The sequence below is a fragment of the Pagrus pagrus genome (genome assembly GCF_965226575.1).
Source record: "Pagrus pagrus genome assembly, chromosome: 15".
Lineage (NCBI taxonomy): Eukaryota > Metazoa > Chordata > Actinopteri > Spariformes > Sparidae > Pagrus > Pagrus pagrus.
In genome coordinates this window covers 25487565-25511175 of record NC_140199.1, presented here as the reverse complement: position 1 = coordinate 25511175, position 23611 = coordinate 25487565, and the positions used below count along the sequence as shown (strand labels likewise).

The 23611-nt window shown below is 41.2% G+C and overlaps 1 protein-coding gene across 8 annotated transcripts in view; it reads right to left on the bottom strand.

Annotated features, from left to right (window-relative positions):
- kcnma1a (potassium large conductance calcium-activated channel, subfamily M, alpha member 1a) overlaps window positions 1-23611 on the bottom strand; it is a 159027-nt gene that overhangs the window by 16140 nt on the left and 119276 nt on the right. For 2 of the 8 annotated variants that reach the window (XM_084375208.1, XM_084375209.1), the window contains exons 19-23: window positions 13917-14010; window positions 9521-9647; window positions 7682-7906; window positions 6948-7140; window positions 1837-1950 (exon numbers count right to left, since the gene is read on the bottom strand). In XM_084375208.1, coding sequence (XP_084231334.1) covers window positions 1837-1950; window positions 6948-7140; window positions 7682-7906; window positions 9521-9647; window positions 13917-14010 — 753 coding nt within the window. Of the gene's footprint in view, window positions 1-422; window positions 507-1836; window positions 1951-6947; window positions 7141-7681; window positions 7907-9520; window positions 9648-13916; window positions 14011-15902; window positions 16257-17954; window positions 18036-18394; window positions 18428-23611 lie in introns of all 8 variants that reach the window. The other 6 variants (XM_084375204.1, XM_084375205.1, XM_084375206.1 and 3 more) reach the window with 6 other exon arrangements.

Here is a 23611-nt window from a genome sequence, read left to right as displayed (position 1 = left end):
CGCTGTGGAACAGACATGTCAGTCAAAGAGACAAGGGGCTGATGCAAACGGGCCGGGCCAAAGGAGTGAATTGGGGTGGGTGGGTGGGGGAGGCGGGGGGCAGGGGGTGGAGGGGGTGGAGGGTGGGGGAGGTTGCTATGAAAACAGCCACAAGGACAGACTGAGCATGATCAAAGGCCTAGTGATGCTCTGCAAACGCAACTGGAGGAAAAAAAAACACCCCAAAAAGAAAAATCATTAAAAAGGGGGCCAAAACAAGACAGTCAATTTCTACCAGAACGAAGAATAAAATTGTGTTCAAAGTGAAGCCATGGGAGCAGCGAGGGCCTTGACTGCAGCCAGATAAATCAAGACAAGCTGATGAGGAGCAGAGCAGCGGAGCGAGGGAACGGACGGCAGCAGAGGACAAAGGCTCGGCTTACCCAGCTCTGTTATCATTTGTATGTTGGTTCCACATTTTTTTTCCTGACTGAGTGAAACCAATGGCAGTAGTTTGCCAGGTTTAGCTAATGGTGATGAGGCAGTGCAAGGGAAGGGGAGAATGGTGTCGTTATTGAAACAGTTTGCAATAAAGGCAAATCGCTGTGTCAGACTACTGGTGTCAAGTCTGGAATTACTCTGAGACATTCACGGCTGTCCGGTATCTAAAAGTAAAGCACCCTGGATTAGAGTGCACGGCGGATACAAAGCCAGAGCTGTCAGGCCGCTATACCGCTACAACAACAATAAATTATTTCATGGTGACACAGTGAAAGGGATAAACATGGTCTTATCCTCAAACACACCTACTTTACTTGCCACGCAAACAAAATTGATCATGCAACTCAGATGAGACCTGTTTTTATGCTTCAACTTGACTTTAATCTGCTCCTGGCACTGAAAACTGGCCATATGACAATGTAATTACTGTATATGGTTCCAGTGAGACATCCAGCCACCCTCTCCTCTCCTGAAGGACAATGTTATCACATCTAGTGTTGCTGTAGCTGTGAAACTCGTTAGACACGTTACAGTACGAGCAGCCAGAGGCGCAACACTAGAGCTTCTAACGTTTGAGCCCAGGACAACAACTAGCATCTAGTTGTGTTGATTGCGTATGCGGTCAGTGGTCTAGTGGCAGAGCCTCTCTGCAGGTAATGGCTGGCCCGGTTACAAGTAACATTAGGTAGCTCCTTTCTCTTTCCTGGCCTTTTCTTAGCTGGCCTCATGCTCCATTGCTCCCTAATTGGGTCAGGGGAGACAGAGTAGCCAGTCTCCGCTGCTTAAGAAGGCCCCTTAGAGATCTGAAAGTTTCATGAGTCCCCACCACCAGAGGGAATACAGCCACTGCCATTGTTATTAATAAATGGACCCATTTTGCAACCCAGGCAGTTTTTTTTTCCACTACCTTTTCACTCCCTTTCCTTTTTCTCCCTCGCTCACGCTCTCCATCAGACTGAGTTTCTCTTGTGCATTAGTGGACAAATTGCAGGAGATGTAGCTACAGTCCTTAAAATGCCCCGTCTGACATCCTCAAGTTACAGTAGTCCACAGAGCAAAGATATTTTCCAGTCCTTGTCACCACATGACAAAAGCTAGCCAGATCCAATAATTCACATATGAAGATGAACTTTTTGTCAGGCAAAACTACCGACACGAGGAAAGTGAACAAAAATTCCACCACACACATTCCTGAGTCCATTTGACCTTGAATGAGTTGGAACTTTTGCTGCAGCAGCATGACGCTTTGGTTTTGGGATTATCAGCTCTGTGTGTCTATGTCTGAAAAATGAATGATGACTTGTTATTGGGTATGCCATGCAACATTTCATCTGAGGTTGGTGGAGACAGTTTTACCTAGTTCTGTGATGATGGGGATGTTGGATCCGGTGGTGACAGAAGCCTGACGCACAAAGCCATGTACTGGACTGCTGTCTGGAGATGACCTGTCCATTCCAGGAGGCGTGAAACCTGAACAACACAAACAGATTTACGGAAATCAGCAAGTGACATAATAGGGGTGGTGACTACAGTAACAACAGAGGCAGTAAAGTTGAGAACAAAAAAGGGGGATTAGAGTCTTCAGGTTCGATACAAACTGCAAACAGACCATTTGTTATGGCTTCTAGCCTTATAAGATTGATATTTTTAATTAGGTGTGTGTAGAAATACCACAGTGTAGGAACGCTGTTTTCTGTTAAGGTCCTGCATTTAAGTATAAGCATGATTATATTTTGTATTAATAATCTGATTTTTAATCTGAAAGTAGCAAAGTGACTAAACCTATCAAGATAAATGTAATGTAGTTAAAAGTGCAATACTGGCATCTAAAATGGAGTGGAGTAGAAGTATAACATAGGTTTAAATGGAACTACTCAAGTAAAGTACCTCAAAATTGTACTTAAGTAGGCCTACAGTAAGGTACTTGAGTTACTGTAATTTACAATTTAAATTTGTCTTTTCACCATTTTCTGTCCATTTAACTAGTTTATTTACAAAAAGAAACTTCATTCTGAATATTAAAGTTTATAGGATTAAAAGGTATGTCTATTTATTTGTGCTGTGCTTTTATCTGACATTCTACAATTAATATTACTGTTGACATCAATATAATAAAATAATTTACAATTATTCGTAAGTTATTTGTAAATTATTTTAAGTTTGAAACCTGTTTTTACATGTGACCTCAACTAAACTCCTGCTAAAGCTACAGCAGCCAGCCAAGCAGATATTAGTAACTGCCATCTCAGCTTTTGACTCCATTAGTAAAAACATAAACAGTAAGAATATTTTAACTTGTGTGAAATTTTTTTTGCTTCTTATAATATACAGTATATGTGTAACGGAATAAAAACTATCAATTCAGAAGTAACTAACTGAATTGCCAAGATGTGGATATCTTTTAAGATAACATCTAAGGGAAAGATCAAGCAATTTTAGTTTTAGCTTTAGCTAGGGCTAGCTGTGGCTTTCTCATTAGCTAGCTTTAACTTGATGTAGCTCTTGTTGTTTTAGCTGGTCTCCCTGAGACTGCAGAGCCCGCAGATTACACAGACTGCAGTTACTGCAGAATAATCGAGTAAAAGTCTCATTCTGATCTGAAGTCTGTGTTTGGTTTTGTGGGGCAGTACTGTGCATTGCATTTTTTCTAGCAAAAAAAAAGAAAAGAAAGTACAATCCAAGCAAAAACCTGTCTGTCTCATAAGTGCTTCACTGCAGATGTATCATAAACATGAGGCCATGACCTGGAACTCTGTATCAATACCATTATACATAGTGCATGTCAGCTCACTCAGCATGAAGTCGTTGATGTGTGCTTTCTGTGTCATAAATGTGTGGATTGACAGAAAAAAAAGTGGCTAAGTGAAGAAAGGCACCTGCCTAAAAAGTACAATAAAGAGACTGTGCTTTTAGGGGTCAGCTACGACATATTTAGCATTCACGTCCCTCCATCAACGGGCAGACATAAATTTTATATGTTGTTCATTTTGTTACAATAAAATTGGTGAAGTGGATCCTGAAAACCTTTTATCGGGAATGGCGTGGCTGAGAACCATGAAATACAAGTGCAAGTGACAGGAGTATGAATTCACATGACTTCACATTTTTGCATTTCCTCAAAGTGACAAGTAAACACCTTAAATCTGTAATGCTATATGCATAATGCATCAACTGTGTTTTGACATCCATCATTTAGTGCTGACTACAGCAAAATGCCAGCTTATAGTGCCACCACCAAGAGAGCATAATGCAGGGAATATATTCAGGTCACAAAGTTTTAAAAGGATTGCAAATTCTCTGTGTATGTGTGTGTGAGTGTGCCTTTCCTGTCAGGGAACTCAATGAGCTGTTTACATTACAAAAGAGATCTCCCAGGCCTTTGCAACGGAAAAGACACCAAATAGTTTAGTACACAGTGGGAAGCACACACTGAACTGAAGCATGGATAATCATAACTCTTGTTATACCAATTATTGAACTTGGAAATAGCGGAGGTTTGACATTTCGAGTCAACCCGGGAGCACAGGCTCAGACAGTGCAAACATCATTTTGTCGATGTCCATAAAAGATGATGTTTACTCCACTGGAGAGTGACAGCAAGTTTTTGGATACTGCCTCCAAAACGCCGCTCTTATTGTATGATAGTGAACACGAAGACAGTACAGAGCTGTAGAAGAACAGTTTCCGCTCTGTGCAGTGTGTACAGCAGAACAGGCATACATGAGGCCTGCTGCCGAGCTGCTTTCAAAACCTGTTAGGTTACAAACAGCTCAAAAGTTGTTGGAAACAGAGAGCTGTATGTCTTCTTAAGACGGAGCCAGAGTAGAGAGAGCTAAAATGTTTTCCCCCTCATCACAGTTATGTTCTAAAAGCGAATCCAAGCAACAATTTAATTCCACCATACACTTGCATAGTCAGAGCTATCTCCACCTCGCTGTGTCAGGGCCAGAGAAAGGTCTGGCTGCCCCATTATAATTCTTTAAACCAATCACAATCGTCTTGGGCAGTGCAAAGCCAAGGATGCAGGGTGCCCCTGCAAAACAGTACTGAGACACCTGTTTAGTTGGAACATTTGCAAGAAGAGAGGCGATCTCTGGCATTAAAATAAAATGTGGGCTAAATCCCCTGAAAAGAGAATAACAGCCTTTTAGCTTGTGTAGGTTAATATACAGTCAGCAACCATGTTAGCATTAGGTTAACCTGCCATTTTCAGAGTGTAGGTTGCTCGCTATGGTTGCTGTTGTTGTTGTTGTTGTTGTTGTTGTTGTTTCCCATTGTGTTAATAATTTTGAAAACAGGAGCCTGCCATTGACTGTCTTTTTTGGCAGTCTACATCATGTGTGTAGGAGTACATCATGAAACATTCACGTCTATGACTATCTGTCGATGAACGCTCCCGTATGTCTTTACACTTTTGTTTTTATCTAATAGGATTTTATCTGCAGGTGAAAACACATTTTTTTCATGCACTGGTCAACTCTGAGATTCTGTTATGAGATCTATTCTGCTTCAGAAACGTGTCTTCTTTCAGACAAGTGCAAAGGAAACATCCGAAATACACATTTAGGTGTTTATTTTAGTTCAGATTTCTGTTCTGGACAAATTTGTACAAATTGTACATTAAATTAACTTAAAATATCAAAAACGTATATAAACATAATACAAAAAAAAAAATTCTTTACTTAATTTAATTAATCAACATGGTAAAAAGAAAAACTTTTTTTATGGAGTGATAAAAAGAGTTGAACCTGGCTTGATCCAAAGTTCAGATTTATGTTCAGGAAATGTATGCAAATTAGTCATTTTTTTAACTAGACAAAGCCTAATTTGCATATACAAAGATAACATTTCAGCAAACTTGTAATGCAAAAAAATAACTGTCTTAACATAAGTAATAAACTGGGAAAGTTTCATGGTGATATCTAATGGTTAAAATGTTACCCTGTTCACCTCCAGTCTGCCCTTTTATACTTTCCTTATTTCCTAAAATAAAGCAGCCAGAGTTTGAAACCAGTCTGATCATACACAGTGTGTGCTCATCTACTGTGAGGCTGTAACCTCGTCTGTTCAGCTACAATAGACAAGTGGGATCTGGGTTACATACCCCCTTATCCCTGTAGCCCCCCGGGCACAGCTGTGCTCTGTGGTTGACTACATGCTACAGCAGCCGTGAGAAGCTCTCCCCCAGGAAAGAGCATGTTTACTTATTCATTTGCACCTTCTTGTTTTAAATTCCACAGACAATGTCTGGATGGGAGCATCGCTAGGAGGAAGGAATCCCCAAAGCAATACCTATGATACAACAGCAGTGTCTGGGTATGTGCGTGTGTTTCCTTGTGTATGCATGATTGCAAGTCACTGTGGTGTGTGTGTGTTTTCTAAAGTGAAGTATTTATCACTGAAATGGTTGGTTGATGTAAGACCCAATTATTGATGACAATAGGCTCCATCCATCGACCCTGGGAGAGGATATAGGCTAGTGGGCTTCCATATTGAGGTGGCTTTCTGTGAATACTGCTCCCCAGAGGGGCGTGCTCGAAGATTTACCCCCGCTTATTGTTCCTCGGTGGCACCGCTATCGACAGCACATCACTCACTCAAGGCTGGAGAAATAACAGCATTGGCATTGTCCTAAAACATGTGGAAGTGCTCTGCACTAAAAAATAACGGCCTCTTGGACCTTCAACTTTGATTTGTATTTACAACAGTCTCTGTGGTGGCACTAAATAGTGCGGAGCTCAAGGCATGTCATGCCTTTCGGGCTAATCATAAACTGAGGATTACCTGTTTGTGGATGTGCGTGGATATACTGCATTGGCATGAATGTCTGTGTGTGCTGTGTGCGCGAACACACGTGCGTATGCATCCAAACAAGAAGGTGTGTGTGCGTGCGTGTGTCGCTGTTTTGTTGTGACTAATGAGGAGCAGCTGAATTGGCCTGCCTGGTGATTTGTACTAGCTGCTTAATGATGATGAGGCCTGATGGGATGCCAGGTTCGTGTGTTTGTCTGCAAACATCAACAATCTGTTCCAGACGATCTGCCAGACACCAGATCAGGGGGAACAACATCAAATGACACAGTCATGTTGATTACATCATTAAAAAATATTATCAAGGAGGTTTAGCAGCATGTAATTACCGGGGACAAGACTGGAATGATCAGAAAATTATGTGGAGTAAACACTCTTCAACGGCTTGATGAAGCAATCAGCACAATGTTTTGTGTGCGCACTACTTCACGAGTTACAGTTTATACTGTCTGTATATGAAACACACTTGCAGAGTACTTCAATTAAGAGCACTTAGCAGACTCTGTGCTTGACAAACTCCATCCCTCCCTCCTGTGTGGCCTCCCCAGATCTCTTCCTCCCTTCTTTTTCCGTCTTTGACTGCTGTCTTTCCTCCCTGCCACAACCTGTCCCCTTTGGGCAGCAGTGCTCATGGAGTCTAATAGGACGCTCCTTACCTTGGGAATTAGCCTGTAAGACCCCGATGCTGTCATCAAACTGCATAGATTTGATGTTGAGTGATGCCAAGATGCATTCCTTATCCTGCAGTGAGGCATCTTCGATATTGTTCTGATTGGCTGACAGTATTACGCACATGTCGCAGAGGTTGATGTTGACAGCCCTTAAATCTGCCCGACTTAATGGTGTACCCTTCAGGGTGAGGAGAACAGAGAGAAAGAGCAAGGCAGAGAGAGGGGGAGAAAAGAGACAGACATAGGGGAGAGAAAAACAAATTTAAGAAGTGAGCAGAGTGGAGCTTTGGGAAATTAGTTAACAAGTATTCTTGTTTTGAGGCGATGACATTCCACTGATCTAACTGGGCACTGGAGAATCAGAGACATGGACTAATCTAAAGGCTAGTCTGTGCTGAGGGCTGTGTTTGGGATTCTCCTCTGATCATCAGTCAAGCCAGGCCTAACAAGCTCTAAGGCAGCAAGCCACGCCATCTGTGATGGGCACTGCAGCTGCAACACACATAAACTCCACTTTGGATATGCAGGATGTGTCACAGCTCTGGATGAGTGTGGGGAGGGGAGGGTTGAGTGATCATTCAATTGAGTAATGTGTGATCAAATCAAACTGACAATCGCTCTCAGGACTTCACTGTGCATGTGACTCAAAATGTCAACGCTTTGTTAGCAGAGAGTCTGGTTTAAATGTGTCTCCTGTGGCAGTGGACTGGTACACTCACAGGTAATATGGAGACCTTGGGGAAGTTGTGTAAAGTTTCCCACTCTCTTCGCAGGTAATCCAGCGAGCCCACAAAAACAATTGGCTTTAGCTCGTGGTAATGGAAGTTGCTGGCTCTTAAAGGCATCACCAAGTTTCGCAGCCCCACCAAAGCGGACGTGACATCCCCAAATATACAGACCACCACATGGCCGCTCAGCACTGTCATGGAGGCTTCACTCCGGGTCTGCAGGGAACAGAGGGATAAAAGGGGAAGGGGGAGAAGAGCAGAGAGAAAGGGGTGAGGAGGAGTGTAGATAGAGAAGAGAGGAAGAGACACACAGAGACAAACACACATTTAGAGAGTAGATATTAGCGCTGTTAACAGAGAACTTTTTAATGTGCATAAACAGTGTTTTTAAGTCTGCTATAAACTGTTATAAACCCATATTTAATAGTTTGTTAACCAAATATTAGTCCATCAGTAGAGAATGTACTATTTACACATAAAACAAAAAGTTTGGTTAACCACTATTTTGTTTATAAGCAGTTCAGAAATAGAAATTTTACACAATAAAACAAGAACAAGACATGTTTTTTTTTCAAAGGGCAGCTGATTCAATCAGGCTGCAAAATGCAGTTTGTAAGATTTTAGGCACATACAGTATGTATGACTAGGACCCTGTCATAAATCAGAGAGGTATAAATAAACAAAGCTCCTCTATTGTATGAAGTTCATGTTGAGAAAGAACAATGCAGTGCCCTGCTTTCAAGATCTGTCGCCTGTCACCGCAGCTTGATGTGCGGTTCATTGCAAGTTTGGGTGTACGTTAAGTAAACTAAACGCTACTATGATACCAGTCAGTTTGAAACCAAAACTGTATCTTTGTTCATGTGAGACATAGGGAAAGACTAAGGAAGAAAATAACACGGGCAACTGCTGCAGACTGGCTCACACTATCAGTTATAAGGTGCACTTTATAGTTTTAGGGCAGAAATATTAATCAGAAGACAAAAATCTTCATTGAATGATTTTTATGCTCAAACGAACTAAATAAACAAACACTCTTCATTTTCACTGAATATACAAACTGAGCTTAAAGGACAACACAATCTCATACCGTTTTACTTTGTTTATATTTGGCGGACCCTGCCACCTTTCTAGCTTCAAACAGTGTTCTGGGACCTTATTGTCCTTATTATCCTCTTATTTTCATTCATTATGGAGATAATAAAGATTTAGAGTTTGTATATTACCCTTCTGAGTTTCTGCATTTATTTTCCAAAACTACACAGTGCAGCTCTAAACATGTTAAGCCAATAACTGATTATTTACATAACTAGAACATTTTTTTGGCGACCCATCTAATGCAGGAACATCCTTCAGCCAACCTTAAACTAAGTGAGAATTACAGTCCAAGTTAATCTTGGACTATCTTTCAATATTGCTGTATTGGTCGGATAAAAGCAACAAATATGCTTAAATGCCAGCTATGTACGTGGTTGTGCCTTCTATTTTACATTTTATTTGGACAGGGTTAACCCTGCTCAAACAAATTATGCTCAAACTTAAATGCTTACAAACTGCCGTGTTAAAACACCGGAGCAAACCCATGCGTGAAGTGTTGAAATGTTGTTCACAGATCCTTGGTGGATATATGAAAAAACAATAAACTCACCTTGAAACAACAGAGAGGCAGTGAGAGAAATTTCAATACATATTAGTATGCGAATGTGTTACTACAATATCTAGGGGAAACCTTCGCTCCTGAGCATACTTACTTTACTTTTTTTATTTTATTTTATTTTATATTATTATATTTTCAAGGATTGTAGTTGCACACTTCTTTGCTCCACTCACCAGGATGACTTTTTCGATCTCCTTAGATGGACACCAGTGAAACATCCCTGTCGAGTCATACCTCTTCACGTTCATGTCCATGTTCTCGATTTGCTCATTTCCAGGAATGAGAAGGGGGTCGTGTCGACTGAGGAAACAGAACAATATACTTATTATTAGACCATTTTGTGAGTTGACTGCAGCCTAAAAAAGAAGCGCAAGACCACCTTGAGTGGGGTTTCATGAGATCTACACTGTGTATTCACACAGCATATAAATTCTATTCTCAAAGTGTTAAACTTTCTACCTCACTAGATACTGTAGGTCCCATAACGACCGTATCATTCCTCCACTCCTTCTTGTCCTTGATGTCAAGTCATCAGAAAACCCCTGCGCCCGCCGTGGTGCAGAGAACAGCAAGACTTGAGTGCTACTGACTGAATGGCATGACAACACAAGGCCAATTACCAGCTTTTACCCTCTCTTCCACTTCCTGACGCCATGCGGCGCAAATAGTAAAAGCTCCAACAGGCTCACACTTTAAATATTTCAGGAATTTGCCCAATCACATTTTGCTTTCCCAACTGATGGCCATTAATGTTTCAACAGCGTGTCACAACCAAACAGGCTAATCCACAGCAGTGGGCTGCTGAGTTTTATCCGGTGTAACACTGACCATGAAAGGGCTCCTGTCAGTCCTGTTATGCCGCCTCTCTTGTTCTTGCGCTTATCCTACAAGACGTGTTCTCACAGTTCCTCTAAAGGCGAACCAGAAAATTTCACCCAAAACTCTGAGTCAGGCCGAAAATGCAAACACTTCAATAAACACTGCTTGTTTAACAGCAATGCAAATGTGATTTATTTACAGTTCAACCCAAATCGTGAAATCCTCGGTTAAAGCAGCACTGTACAGCCTCCAAGAATGGGGAAGTGCAGAGAGACAGACATTTGAGTAATATGGGAGAAAACATCTCAAGAATTTGACATACATCTCTCTCAGTATCACTCTCTCTATCCTCTATCAACACTGTCATTCACTGACAAGGCTTTGATGTTGCCTCTTCCTTCAGCCTGCATTTGGGTTGCATACCATCGCAGGAAAAGTAAAAGTTAAAAAAAAAAATAAAAAAAAAAGCTGTCAATTAGCAACCCTCTCTCTCCACCTCTCTTCCCTCTATCAGTTAGTGCAGGTGATAATAACACTGACAGCATTTAGTGTTTTTACACTCAGCCTGAATCTTTCATCCAGAGGCGCGTGTTGCGCCAATCAACTCCACAGAGCCCCCGTCACTTCAATCTGCTCAGCACTGCTCGCCTCCACACAGGGGCTGACTGGCGCATGCAGGCGGGCTGCCGCTCCAGCTCTCTCTGCCAAGACAGCTATCTTTCACAGAGCTGTCAGCAGCGTGACTGGCAGCCTGTCACAGGCTCCACACACCTCCTTCTCCCTCTGCCTTCTCTCCGCCTCAGGTTGAACCTACCACAAGACTCGGGGAGAGCAGACATGACGTCTGAGCCACAGTGCCACGCCCAAGGGATATCAGCTGCGGATGATACTGTGACATCTCCCGCGATTGGATGCGTGTCGTCAGTCATGACCAGTCAAAAAAGGTTTGCGCGAATAGTGTAAATGCCAACAACAGAGCCATGCTGAGGATAGGTCAGCTGGGATGGAGATTGTGATTTGATGTTAACAAAAATACCCAAATTTTAATTTCTCGATAAATTCCTGAAATATTTATTACTTTGTTATTACTTGGAAATAATATTATTTATTAGAAGTTAAACCAAAAATACAACATTTCTAAATTGAATACATTTACAGTGCAAAGTAAATATTTTCCCCGGGTAGATACAACATTTCATCAAATGCACTTTTATATAGGACAAATATTTCCCTTACAGCCTGTCTCACTCCAGTGTCTCACCCCCTCTCTTTCTCCCCCCCCTTCAGTATATATTTCAAACAGAGTTGAGTTATTCCAGTGTATCACTCTGCAGTCACAAGCTGGGGATGGGCGTGCTCCCCCAATCCCTCTCTGCCAGACTACGAAGGCAGCCTCTTGCTTTGAAAATTTTCCCCATCATGCAAACTGACAAAGGCATGCTTTTCAAAAGCCCACAGCCAATCTGTTGATCATTATTTATTTACAAAGGCCTTCAGGCTGCAAGTCCTGTAAAAACCATACTTGATACGTATGCTCACTCTCTCGCTCGCTCTCTACTGTGCTCCCCCCCTCCTCGCTTGTAGAATAAAGTATCCCTAAGGCTACCTCAAACAATCACTTTTCATTGTGCATAAAATCCACCTTGTAAAGCACAACTGTTTAATATATATGGTGTTATATGTTGACGGGGGCAGCTGTGAAAGGGGGGTTGTGGACTGTGATGGGTAATTTGATGTTTCGCTGAGGGCTAAGACTTGGAAAAAAAAATCTACACCTATAACAGAGGACCTGTCATCCCAGTACCCAAGAGCCAGCAGAATACAGAAGCACCCCTAAAGCAGAGAAAACTTTGACATCGCTTTGAAGCGTTTTCAAAACTGAGTAAATAACTCGCAAGAATTATTATCACTGCGAGATCAAAGCGGAGATGCATATATTACATGGCAAACAGGGACTATCTCCTAAGCAAAAAAGGAAGAGAAGAAAAGGTTTTGTGCTTTAAGTTAGGCAAACTAAAGAGCCTTTTAAACAAGCAGTTAGCTGGAAATGTGCCAATGTCTCGTTGTTTCTGTAGCCGTTTCTTTTCTCCCTCTGAGCGAGGGCATCCAAAATGATGCTCTGTTGCAAACTAGACGGAAGGGTATGACTCTGTGTTGGGCTAATGGCTCGGCAAGTGTGAAGGCTTATTAAGTGCTTGTTTTCTGAAGAGCTGAGGGGGAGGCCGACGAGTATTCTGGACAAAAATCACACAGCCATGCCAGTGCAGTAGGAGGAACGCTGCCTAAGGGAAGCTAGCAGGGCCAACATACAAAGAAACTCTATAAGAATCAAAGGATTGTGCAATAATAACCAAAAACAAAGAGTGAAAACAGAGATCATAAAGTTGAATATTAATAATATTAATTAAATGGCCACTATGTAGTTTTTGGAGAAGATATCAAACTCAGAATTTTCATATTTACAATATTAATGACAAACTCAGACAGATTTATTTTTTCCATAACATACAAGCTGCTCTCAGAGGAAAAAAGGTTTGAAGCTAGAAAGGTGGCAGGGTCCGGCAAATATAAACAAAGTAAAGTAAGAAATTGTGTTTATTCAGTTTATCCAGTCATGAAAATTAAGGTTTTTTTTAATTTAGTTTGTTTAGGCATGAAAAATCCTTCAATGAAGCTCTTTCTCTTCTCACTAAAATGTCTTCTCCAAAACTACACAATGCACCTTTAAAATGATGTTACACCTATTCGTAGAAATTAAACCTTCTGTACAACATTAATGAGATTTGTTTGGTTTTAAATTCCATAGAGAAAATATGATTTGAAGTTATTTAGATGGATGCAGGAGTTTCTCCTGTAGCTTGTGGTGACGAGTGTGTGTGACAAAAACCACATACTGTAGCGCTCTCTTTACATTTTCCTGTTGTAAGGTCGTGAAGAAGACGCCGGTAACACCGACTCTCGTCAAGAGTAGACCAGCGGAGCTATGAGTGTTCCTGTCCTGTTAGATCTTCCCCACCATGCCTCCATGCCGCCGTCACAATCCGCACAGCTCGGCCTCCCCGTACCTTCCACGCTGTCGTGTTGCTAACCCCGCCTCGCAGCCGGAGGAGCACAAAACCCTACCCCCTTTTATCTTTCAAAATCAATTAACAGCAATTTAATTCCACAGGACAGGATAAAAGGAAGGTAATATTTGAATTCATATTTGATTGTGATGATACATCTCACATATGGCCTTAAGTACCAGAAACAGTACTCACAGGGGTTCCCACAATAGAGGAGTAGCCTGAGGGCAAAGTAACCATGCAGGTCCCTCTGATTGGTTGCCGGTGTCATTAGTGCCAGCATTGTTTAAGGAGCACATGTGGACCAGACCGGAGGAGGTGACAGCTGGGACTTTAAAGCCAGAGGAGTTTTCAAACGGCTCCTCGCAGCCGCTTTTTCATGACAGAAATATTATTTCAGCTCTGTCATTAACAGCTGACAGCATGCCATCCTAAACAGCCAGAGCCTAACAGGGCACTTCTCCTCTCGCTTTCGCTCACAGAGTTTCTTACCTCCTTCTTCTGCCACCCCTAATTTGCCCCCTCCCATCTCTCCAAACTCCCACCATCTCAACCATCAAGCTTCTGAAGTATCTCTCACGCACACATCCCTCCATCCCTTCTTCCTCCCTCCCTCCGCTGCATCTGACTTCCTCTCACTCCCCGTTTGAAGGCTGAGAAGGAGAATAAAATCGGCGTCTCTTACCTCATCATTTTGGGCGAGCAGTTGGGTGAGTTTCGCATCCCTCCGTTGCGCTGCTTTTTTTTGGGCGAGAGAGTTGATGGATGCTCGTCTTCGACTGCAAACACATGCACAGAATGTCAGAATATAGACAGATGGTTGGGAATGTGTGCTGGACCTGACTTGAAACAAAAGAAAAAATAGCCAACAATCAATCAGTCATTGCAAACAAAAAAAAAACAAAAAAACTGAACAGAAGAAAAGGAAAATTAATAATTCAGTGTCAAATTGAAAAAATATAGAGAAAGCATTAGTAACGGATGGTAAATCTGTGAAAGGCAGGAGAAAACCACGGAGAGAAAAGCAATTTACGACCTGAGAATATTACGGAAAGCTCACGTCCCAAAACCCCCATATTTTATCTCTTTTAAGGTGCACTTTTTTAAATAGGGCCTTCAGTAATCGAATACAGCATCTGTTCTAAATTGTGCAGGTGGTTGGACCTCTAGCAGTCTGCATCAGAGTGACCATGCTTAACTTCACCATTAATTGCCATGTGATGGTACAGACTGTCATTGTCAGTGGGGCAAGGGCAAAAGCAATGACAATGAGATAAATAAGAGTTATGGAGATGGATCTTGAGTGGGTAGTTTGTGTTTTTAATAAAAACTATCTGAGCCCCATCCCATCGTTGAAGCTCTATCTGAAGCGCACACTGTTCTCTTCTACAGGTCTTCAACACACATCATGAAGGATGGGGCTCGCTAATATGGCATGACTTAGTGGACTATGAATAGAGAAAGCAGCTAGTAAATACACATCACCCCCGAGCAAGAACAGGTCAGGACTAGTCTTAAATGTTTAAATGAGAAATAAATGATCTATGTTAAATTAATTATAGTCCATTTTTGTGTTTGACACTTGACGCTGAGCCATGATTATTTTTTTTTTTAAGATTATTTTGATCAGATTTGAGTTCAGCTTCCTGTCAACTTTGCTTTTTTCTGTGTTGAGACGAAAACACTCTGTTTTTCAAACTTTGCTTTAGTCCCAGTCAGACAGAGAGGACGACAAAGAGCAGCCAGAGTGAGGCTAGGCCCGGTCGTCTGAAGATTTCAGTCAAGCTAACAGTAGTCTGATCTGCGCTACTGTCTGTGAGTTTTCAAGAGCTTTCAGACAGGCACCCACATACTCTTATCCACTCTGCACTCTCCCAGCGCAAATGCCAAGTGCACCGTCACTTCAAACCCGTATTAGTCCTTTGGTTAGAAATCAATAACACAGCATGATATTAGTGCAAATCGATGTGCACGCCGCAAGCCGTGACTATTCCAAGCATGTGGAACTTCATTATTGTCTGAACACCCATCCCAGGCTGTCACCTAATTCTGCTAATAAAAGATAAGAAATATGACTTTGCCTTCCAATAAAATGTCATTCTCTGACATTTCCTTTATGCAATTGGGCATTCGGAATAGCTAATATCACAAGCACTTTCCACTTTACAAATAATTCTCCCTCTAATATACTTTGAAAATACCACATCAGAAAAATATGCATTCCTCCCTATATTGTTCGACAGACTCCTCCTGGTTTAAATTTGATTTGTTAACAGTGAAAGCAGAACACCTCTCACTTACACCCACAATAATGAAATAAAAATGATTTTCAGGCACTGGGTAATAAAAGCCTTCACAGTAACAGATTAAAAACTTAGATTTCTATTTCAGCCCCCCAAAGGTCAGTATCCTCAGGGCTCACAGCTCCTGCAACTTCTCTGAAAATAAATACAGATAAGCAGCTCTTTTGTGTCAATTCTAAATTCTCCTCAGTTTGGAAGTCTCCCAGTGTAGCAGCCACTGCACTAGCAGGCAAATCCGTGCAAAGCAGCAGGAGCAACAACAGTAGCAGCTCCAGCAGAGTGAACCGTCATGCAGCAAACAAGACAAAATGAAGGGACAGGACAGGCGGGGTTACTGGCTGATGCATCCCGCTAAGGGGGCAACCTACAGTGCCTACTGTGACTGAGCAGCATGGCATTACTGGGGTGGTAGCGGTATTTCACCGGCAGACTGCGGGCCCGGTTCAGCCGACTCTCAGCCAGGGATCTGGCCGCCACGTCTCCTGGACCTGAGATACTGAGGCGCAGTTTCGAGGGTTTGGCCCCAGGCCCCGGCCCCATGGGGAGCAGACTTCCTTTACGGTTATTAACAAGGGGGATGTTGGTTGTGCCCGGGTTGACCAGGGGGTCCTGGTTGGGGTGCAGGGTGTTGGGAGGGAACGCATTTGAGGTGATGGAGGTGGAGGTGCAGCCGGTGGTTTTAACCGATCGGTTATGAAAAGACGGTCTAACTTCATCCATTACTGTCAAACAATGGAGAATAAAAAGTGTGAGAAAGTGTATTGATGTTCATAATTTAGTTAGTAATTAAGTGTTAAACTGTAGAAAATGAACTTGTGTTATTTTTGATGTATTTGTTTTAAATTATAGAATTGTTTCAGAAGAGATCCGTTAAAACAAAAGTCATTATTTAACTTTAGTATGTTAACAAACAAAAATGTAAATAAGAGATTCACTAACTTGAAATAAATACATGATAATTAATTAATCAACTCTATAAAGATCAAACACGTGTTTATGTGAAAAAGATTGCAATTTTCCTCATTTCAGTTTAAGTAATGTCTGAAAGCAAATAAAATAAAAATCAAGCCATAAAAGCAGGAATCTTTTATCATTCCTCTAAAACTGGTGTGGAAAGCCAACATCTTTTATCTGCTCGGCACACGCCCCGACTCAAACTGTCGCAGCGACATTTACTTTGCATTTGTGACAAACATGAATTAATCAGAGGTCTCTCAGTTTTATTTCTCCGCTGCGCTACACTTTCTGGTAGAACAAAGCAGAGACACGGCTTGGCTAAAGCCAGTCAAATCCAATCAGATATTGTGTCACTTCAAGCATAATGTGTAGCGCACTACTTTGGTTTCAACAAATATGAAACGAGGACTAATAATTTATAATATTACTAATTTAAAAACCTTTATCAAACATTGAAAGCATTCATTTTGGATTGTGTAAAGAGATGTGGTTGAGCTCCAGATGCAGTCGTTCTGTTCTCAAACAGAACATTTTCACTGTGACATTGACAGTATGTCCAGTGACAACCTGCTGTGTCTAATATGAAATAAATACTCTGTGCATGTAAGAATGCATGTATACCTGATTTTCCCCCACCACACACACTCACACACACAATCCGACTGAGGACCGAGGCTGCAGAGTCAACCCGTATGTTTGTATGCATTGAAGGGCTTGTGAAGTTGAATGGGAGAGGAGGAGCCCTTTTCCTCCTTTTGGTGGAAGGGTGGTTGGTTGGTTGTTTGGAGGAGAGAGCATGCTTGGGTGGCCCCGGGCGATAAACAGACGTTTATCCCGGCCGTCAGCTGCCTCCTTGATTTACGGGGCGCCACCGATAGCTCCTGGATTCATCTGGCCCTTGTCAAACACGTGCAGCGTTAGAGAGCGCTCACCCGCCCTGGCAGGTCCACTGTGCATCCTGAACAACCCAGACGGCAACTGTCCCTTCCTGAAATGCTAATCACATGATGGTACTGTCCTGCATGCAAGCGTTATCAGATCGCCGTGACCCAATGTAAACTGGATGATGAGGCAGAGGAACAAAAACTAAAAATGTTTACTTTTGTATGTGAGCTAAGCTGGCTTTGCCTGTACAGTGTTTGCTGCATGAGCAAGCTTTGTTCTTCGTCTGCATTGCAACAGCATGAAAAAGCTTTTTATGCCATGCATTGTTGTTTTGCTACCATTGAATATAAGAATGAAGCTGATATTATGACTGCGGCATTTCCTCGTAGTTCTGCTTAAGAGGCAACAAACAAAAAAAGGTCTTCAATGTTCATAATCTTACAAAGAAAAAATACATTAAATAAAAATATACATGTAACATGTTAAAGGTTACAAATAGCATTTCAGAACTAAAATTTATTCTTAACCAGTAGAGTAAAAAGTAATGCATTTAACAATTATTTACCAAAGATTTTTACCTAAATTGCAATCAGCTTTGAATCGAACGCCAGCCTCTTTTTGACTTCCACTGTTCCCTGGTGTTGTAGCGCCATCTGCTGCTACAGGCACCACAATACAAAAAGAATATTTCATGGAACTACATGATATTATCAAACACAAAATAATTTATTTTCACTTGCTATTAATATCAGGAACTAATTACTTTAATTTCCTGTCTGCATACGTTGAAATGATTTCATGACAGGTAACTTAAAATACAAGTTTAACATGATATTTAACACTGTGGGTTTACTTGTCTCTGTATAAGACACAAGACATGAGTATATTCTAAAGGAATAAGGGACAACAAAGCAAATACTAAAGCAAAGCATTAGGTACTAACTATGTTACATGACATAGTGAGGAGTCTAAACACAGAGCTGGAGCAGAATGGAGAAGGACAGAGAAACACACTTACGTGATCTGACATATCCATTATACTTATATTTGGCTGAGGAGAATGCAAAGACAAGTGGCAGGTCACACAGAGGGAGAAAGGATGTAATGAAACAGGCACATTAGGAATTAGAGACACCAACAAAATAAGAGCGGTGGATAGAAATGAAATAAAACTCTGATGAAGTACTATCAGTGATGAGTGCAGAAAACCAAAAATAAAATGTTTAAATAATTCAAATGGTGTAGATGACAGCACACAAAAGACAGACAGGTGAATGAAATGAACTGTCCATTCTCAGAGTCAGCCATACTGTCATATAATGACATGAGATGACAGTCTAATGGCTGATTTAATGCAATTAAAATTTGAGGTCACACATCTGGATTAAGCAATGGAATTTGTCTCATTTAAAAGCTCATTAAATCTTTTGACTTTTAACACTTAGTTTTACATGTGATGAACATTGTGAGGTCTGTAGACAGAACAAATAAAGCCACCATGGGAAACAAACAGGACAGCTACATACTTGAGTGCATGTAGGCGTCCAAAAACACAGACAGCAGACACTCGCTACCCAAAACAGCTGCGCTAACAGAGCACAAATGTAAATGTTCTATACATGCAGTCCAGATCTTGTACACAAATGGATATTTCATTTTCAAACATGATACCATGTAGCAATGCTACACTCTTAAATATCTCGGGTTGCTCGTTAAAAAAGGGTTGAACAAGGTGTGCACCTAATTATCTGGGAATCACAGTTTATGACCTTGACGGAGGAGGCACTGCAGACTGGTAACAACACAAGTACTGGTGCAGTGGGCACTTGAACTGAGCTCTGAGCTGCTGACACTCCCCACTCTTTCCTAGAGTCTCTTCCAGCAGTAAAGGTCACAATGAGGGCCCAGGGCTGGCCTATGACACAGATCCTCAAACAGGGACCCACAGTGGCCCTGGCATCTGTCTCTAGCAATCTGCCCGCACCGCAGAGGCAGCAGACTAACTGGCTAGCATGTGGGGCGTAGCGAGGCGGCATAGGACAGAGGGTGGGTTGGGGAGGGGGGACCAAGCCTGCCTGGTGGACAGGAGCTGTCAGGGCAAGTTTGGTGACGGACCAGCAGGGCTGGGAAAATGAAAATGCAAACATAATTTCCGTGTCAGGATAGATAAGGTCCCCAGCAATGAGATGCAGATGCACACACATGCACAGACACAGAGATATACGAGTGCATGTTGTCACACACACAACAATTCGCACATGCACGCAAACACACACAGCCCAGAAGGCCGTAGACTAGCTGAAAGCATCTCTCGAGCCCCGGGTCCTCAACCCTTGTCCAGAGCCCAGCTTCACAGCAGCTTCAGCCTCTTCATTATATAAAAGCTGTCACATGTCGCTTTTCTCACAGAGGGAAGATGGCTGACTGTGATAATGGTCAGGTCACTGACAATACACAATATACAGACCAAAACTACACTCCTGAAGAAGCTAAACTAAGCACAACAACTTCAACTTCTTGAAGACAAGAATCACAATGCTCAACCACAGAAGGGGAAGCTATATATTTTGTACCCTTATCTGTCAGCATATCATATCATGTGCTCTTAAATATAGTTTTAACTACACCCAATGTAGGGGAGTAGTGGAGTGCAAATAATTTAACAAATAGTTTAACTACATTTTGCAGAAGCTAAATTCATATTTGCACGGTGATTGAGCCGGTTAAATTAATTTTTGCTATTTTATTTACAAACAATTCTGGGCCATAAAAGAAAGGGAAGGATTTTTATTTTTGCTTACCCATTGCCTCAAATAATTTGCAGATTTCTAATAATTTCCCCGACAGTGAAAGTGGTAGAAATGTTTTTTTTTATTTTTATATATAATATTTAATTTCCTGGCCAATATGCAGGATTTCTATATGAATGATGTAGAGCAGGGCTGCCCAAACTTTTTTCCTAAGTGGGCCACAACCAAAACTTCATGGTGGACCATGGGCCAAAAGCTAGCACATACTGTGTTAAGATGTTACTATATGGAAGCCCTGAGAGGCAAGATAGATAAAAATTCTGCTGATCCATTTCCTTGTTGTTTTTTGAGTCTCATTCCCAACTCGTCAAAACTGATGTTTTGGGATTGTAGGACGGGTCGGCTGTCATCCCAGAGTGTCATTATTCGATGAGTTGGGGCGAGACTCAAAAAACAACTTTTCTTACAAATAGCACCTTTAAAGAGTGTTTTTACCTAAAAAAAATAATAAATTTGGCCAACCCTGCTCTGTAGTATCTGGATTTATTTAGTTGGCTAATTTATCCAGAGATTCCTCTCTTTATCTATTTCACCTATCATCTCATTGCTAATTAAACCCCTTGAATGAGTGCACATTAAATTAATTAAATATTGTATCGTTAAAGTCCACAAAACAACACAGGGGTTTATGTTTACATCTCCAGTAAAGTGTCTCTATTTGTGTGGTCTGAATACAACTTGCGTCAGAACACAGGGTGCATTAAAATAAAAGAGTTGCTATCCAAGGAATCAATTATCCAAGTACTTGGCCTAGAAAGGCTGGTTCAGATGTACAAGAGCATGAAGTCATCATGGATAAAGATGTCTATCCTCTCAGTCTGGTGGAAAAAAGACGGGAAATGGGGAAAGGAAATCCAACAATCCCTGACTGACAAAGCCCAATGCACTCCTTCAATAAACTCACTTTGTTCAGACAAAGTCAGAGTTAAAAAGGGAAAGAAATCTAAGACTGAGGAGGCTTTCCTGAAATCCTACAGGGGGTTGAGGGAGAAGTGAGATCAGTAACCATGTAATGGCCAGTAATTGGTACCGAGGGATACTGTGTATCAGCGCAGGCCGAAACTACAAGAGGCCGAGCCAAACTCATCATGGCGTATTTGACACTAATCTAGGCTGAGTCGGCAGACGGTGGGAGAATGTTGAGGAGGAAATCAGATCTGTATGTCTGAACCGTATGCTTTGATAGCGAGTCGTACTGCTGCCATGTCTAATTGACAGACAATTTAGTATTTCCCATCCACTCAAAAAGAAAACTGAAAAGAAGGGGATCTTACAGGAGCTTCTGTCCTCCTACCTTTTCTTTATCAAGCCAACATCACTATTGTGTAGTTCTCATTTTGTGTTTTTTCGGCTCTGCTCTTCTCTCCTGTTGCCTTATCGATTTACTTGTCCTTTTCCAGTTACACAAAACCTTTCTACCTCTATTATGTTTCCTCTCCTTCCCCCTAACTCCTCCTCCTTTTTGTGGTAGACTTAAATACTGCAGGAGAGATTGACTACTGAATGCAATTGCAATCAGAAATTGATTTTATACAATAAAATAGAGCTGCAACAATTACGTGATTAGTTGTAAACTTATTATTTAATTATTATCTAATTATTTAATAAATTGACAACTATTTCATAATCGATAAATAGGTTAAGGTAATTTTCAAAAATCTCAAATTTCATCTTCTTAAATGTGAATTAAATAAATAAATTCTTTACTCCTCTATGACAGTAAACTGAATATCTTTGGGTTGTGGACAAAATAAGATATTTGATGACATCATTTGGCCTGATCAACATTATTAACATTATCGATTAATCGAGGAAATAATCAACTGATTAATTGCCAATAAAAATAATGTAAGTTGCAGACACGCAATAAAACAATGTAAGACTTTTTGCCCACAGAAAAAGTGTTAATTGTGGGAAAATGCACGTGTTCTTCTTTAATAATTAAAAAGAGTGAAAGGGCATTTCAGTTGCTTGAGATATTAATAGTTTCTCTCCTGAACTAGTGTCACCGATAAAAACATGTTTTAATATCTGTGCACTGCTCCTCATTTATCGGGCCTGGCAAGACTGTTAGAAATCTTCAAAACAACTGTTTCAGCTGTGATTTTCTCTTATCTTCGGCAATAAAGTAGAACGGAAAACTGTGCACAGGCGCTCGGTAAGGTCAAGTCAAAGGTGGAACAGAAAAGTGAAACAAAGGCAAAAGCTACTTCAACTGAAAAGCGCACAAACTGAAAAACAGTGTTAACTCAGGGGGCCTTCAAAGTAAAGATATAAGACATCATTTAACAAACATTTTCAGAAAATTGCAGCATAAAACCTTCATGATGAAATAATACGTTCCTTTTTTTTTTGTTTTTGTATATACACAGATCTTACCTGAAACAGTTCAAAACACATCAAATCCAATAGTGATATTATCACACAACTGCATGACTGATGCAGCATGCCTTAGCCACATGTCTAACACCTACAGTACTGTACAGTACAGCAGCACCACAGAGCCACACCACCACTTACCCACCACACATAGTACACTCATGAAACCAAACTAACAGCGTCAAATGATAATGATAAATAACTGAAAAAAATGCTGATGAACAGTCGACTTTAAATGAAAGAAAGAGATTAGGAGTTCAAAACAACGATAGATAGATAGATAGATAGATAGATAGATAGATAGATAGATAGATAGATAGATAGATAGATAGAATTGTTGAGATACAAAGATAAATAAGTAAATTCACGTAAGCCACAACTACAAAAAACTATGGAGAAACATTAAACAGATCACACCACATGGACAACATAACGGACACACACGTACACGTACGGTACCTCTGCATGGTACAATACACGGAGCACACACCACAGACACGTAACAGCATGTGTTGGGCGGTGTAACTTACAGGCACGTAAAGTGGTTGCGCAATCATGAACAGAGACAGAGGAAAGTGGGTAGGCCCTCTGAAGGGTGTCCATGTTACTATGTACACTGCCTGACATGCAAGAGCAGTCTTGCTCTGAACGGCCGCAATCAAAACAACATGCCAGTTTCATTCGTTTGTAGACGGACATCTTGGCTACAGTCATGTTTTGGGATGAGAGGAGAGGAAAAGCAGCAGGTTAATGGCAAAAGGAGAAATATTCATCCAGGGGGAAGTCGGAAGGTAACTTCATCAGAAAGTGCAAGCCTCAGACGCCTGCTCCCACAGACTTGAGCCCCAAGATAAAAATAAAAAAAAACACATTGAAAATGCAGAGATTTAGTTAACAATCAAATTACTTTTAACTCAACAAGTCGTCCAATTCATTTCTTCAGTTAATTAAAAAAATTTGGTCACATTATAAAAATATCAATAACAGCACTTGTCAGCGCATACTTTGTTGTCTTGAGAGGTCAAGCTGTGTGCTAAGGCTGTAAC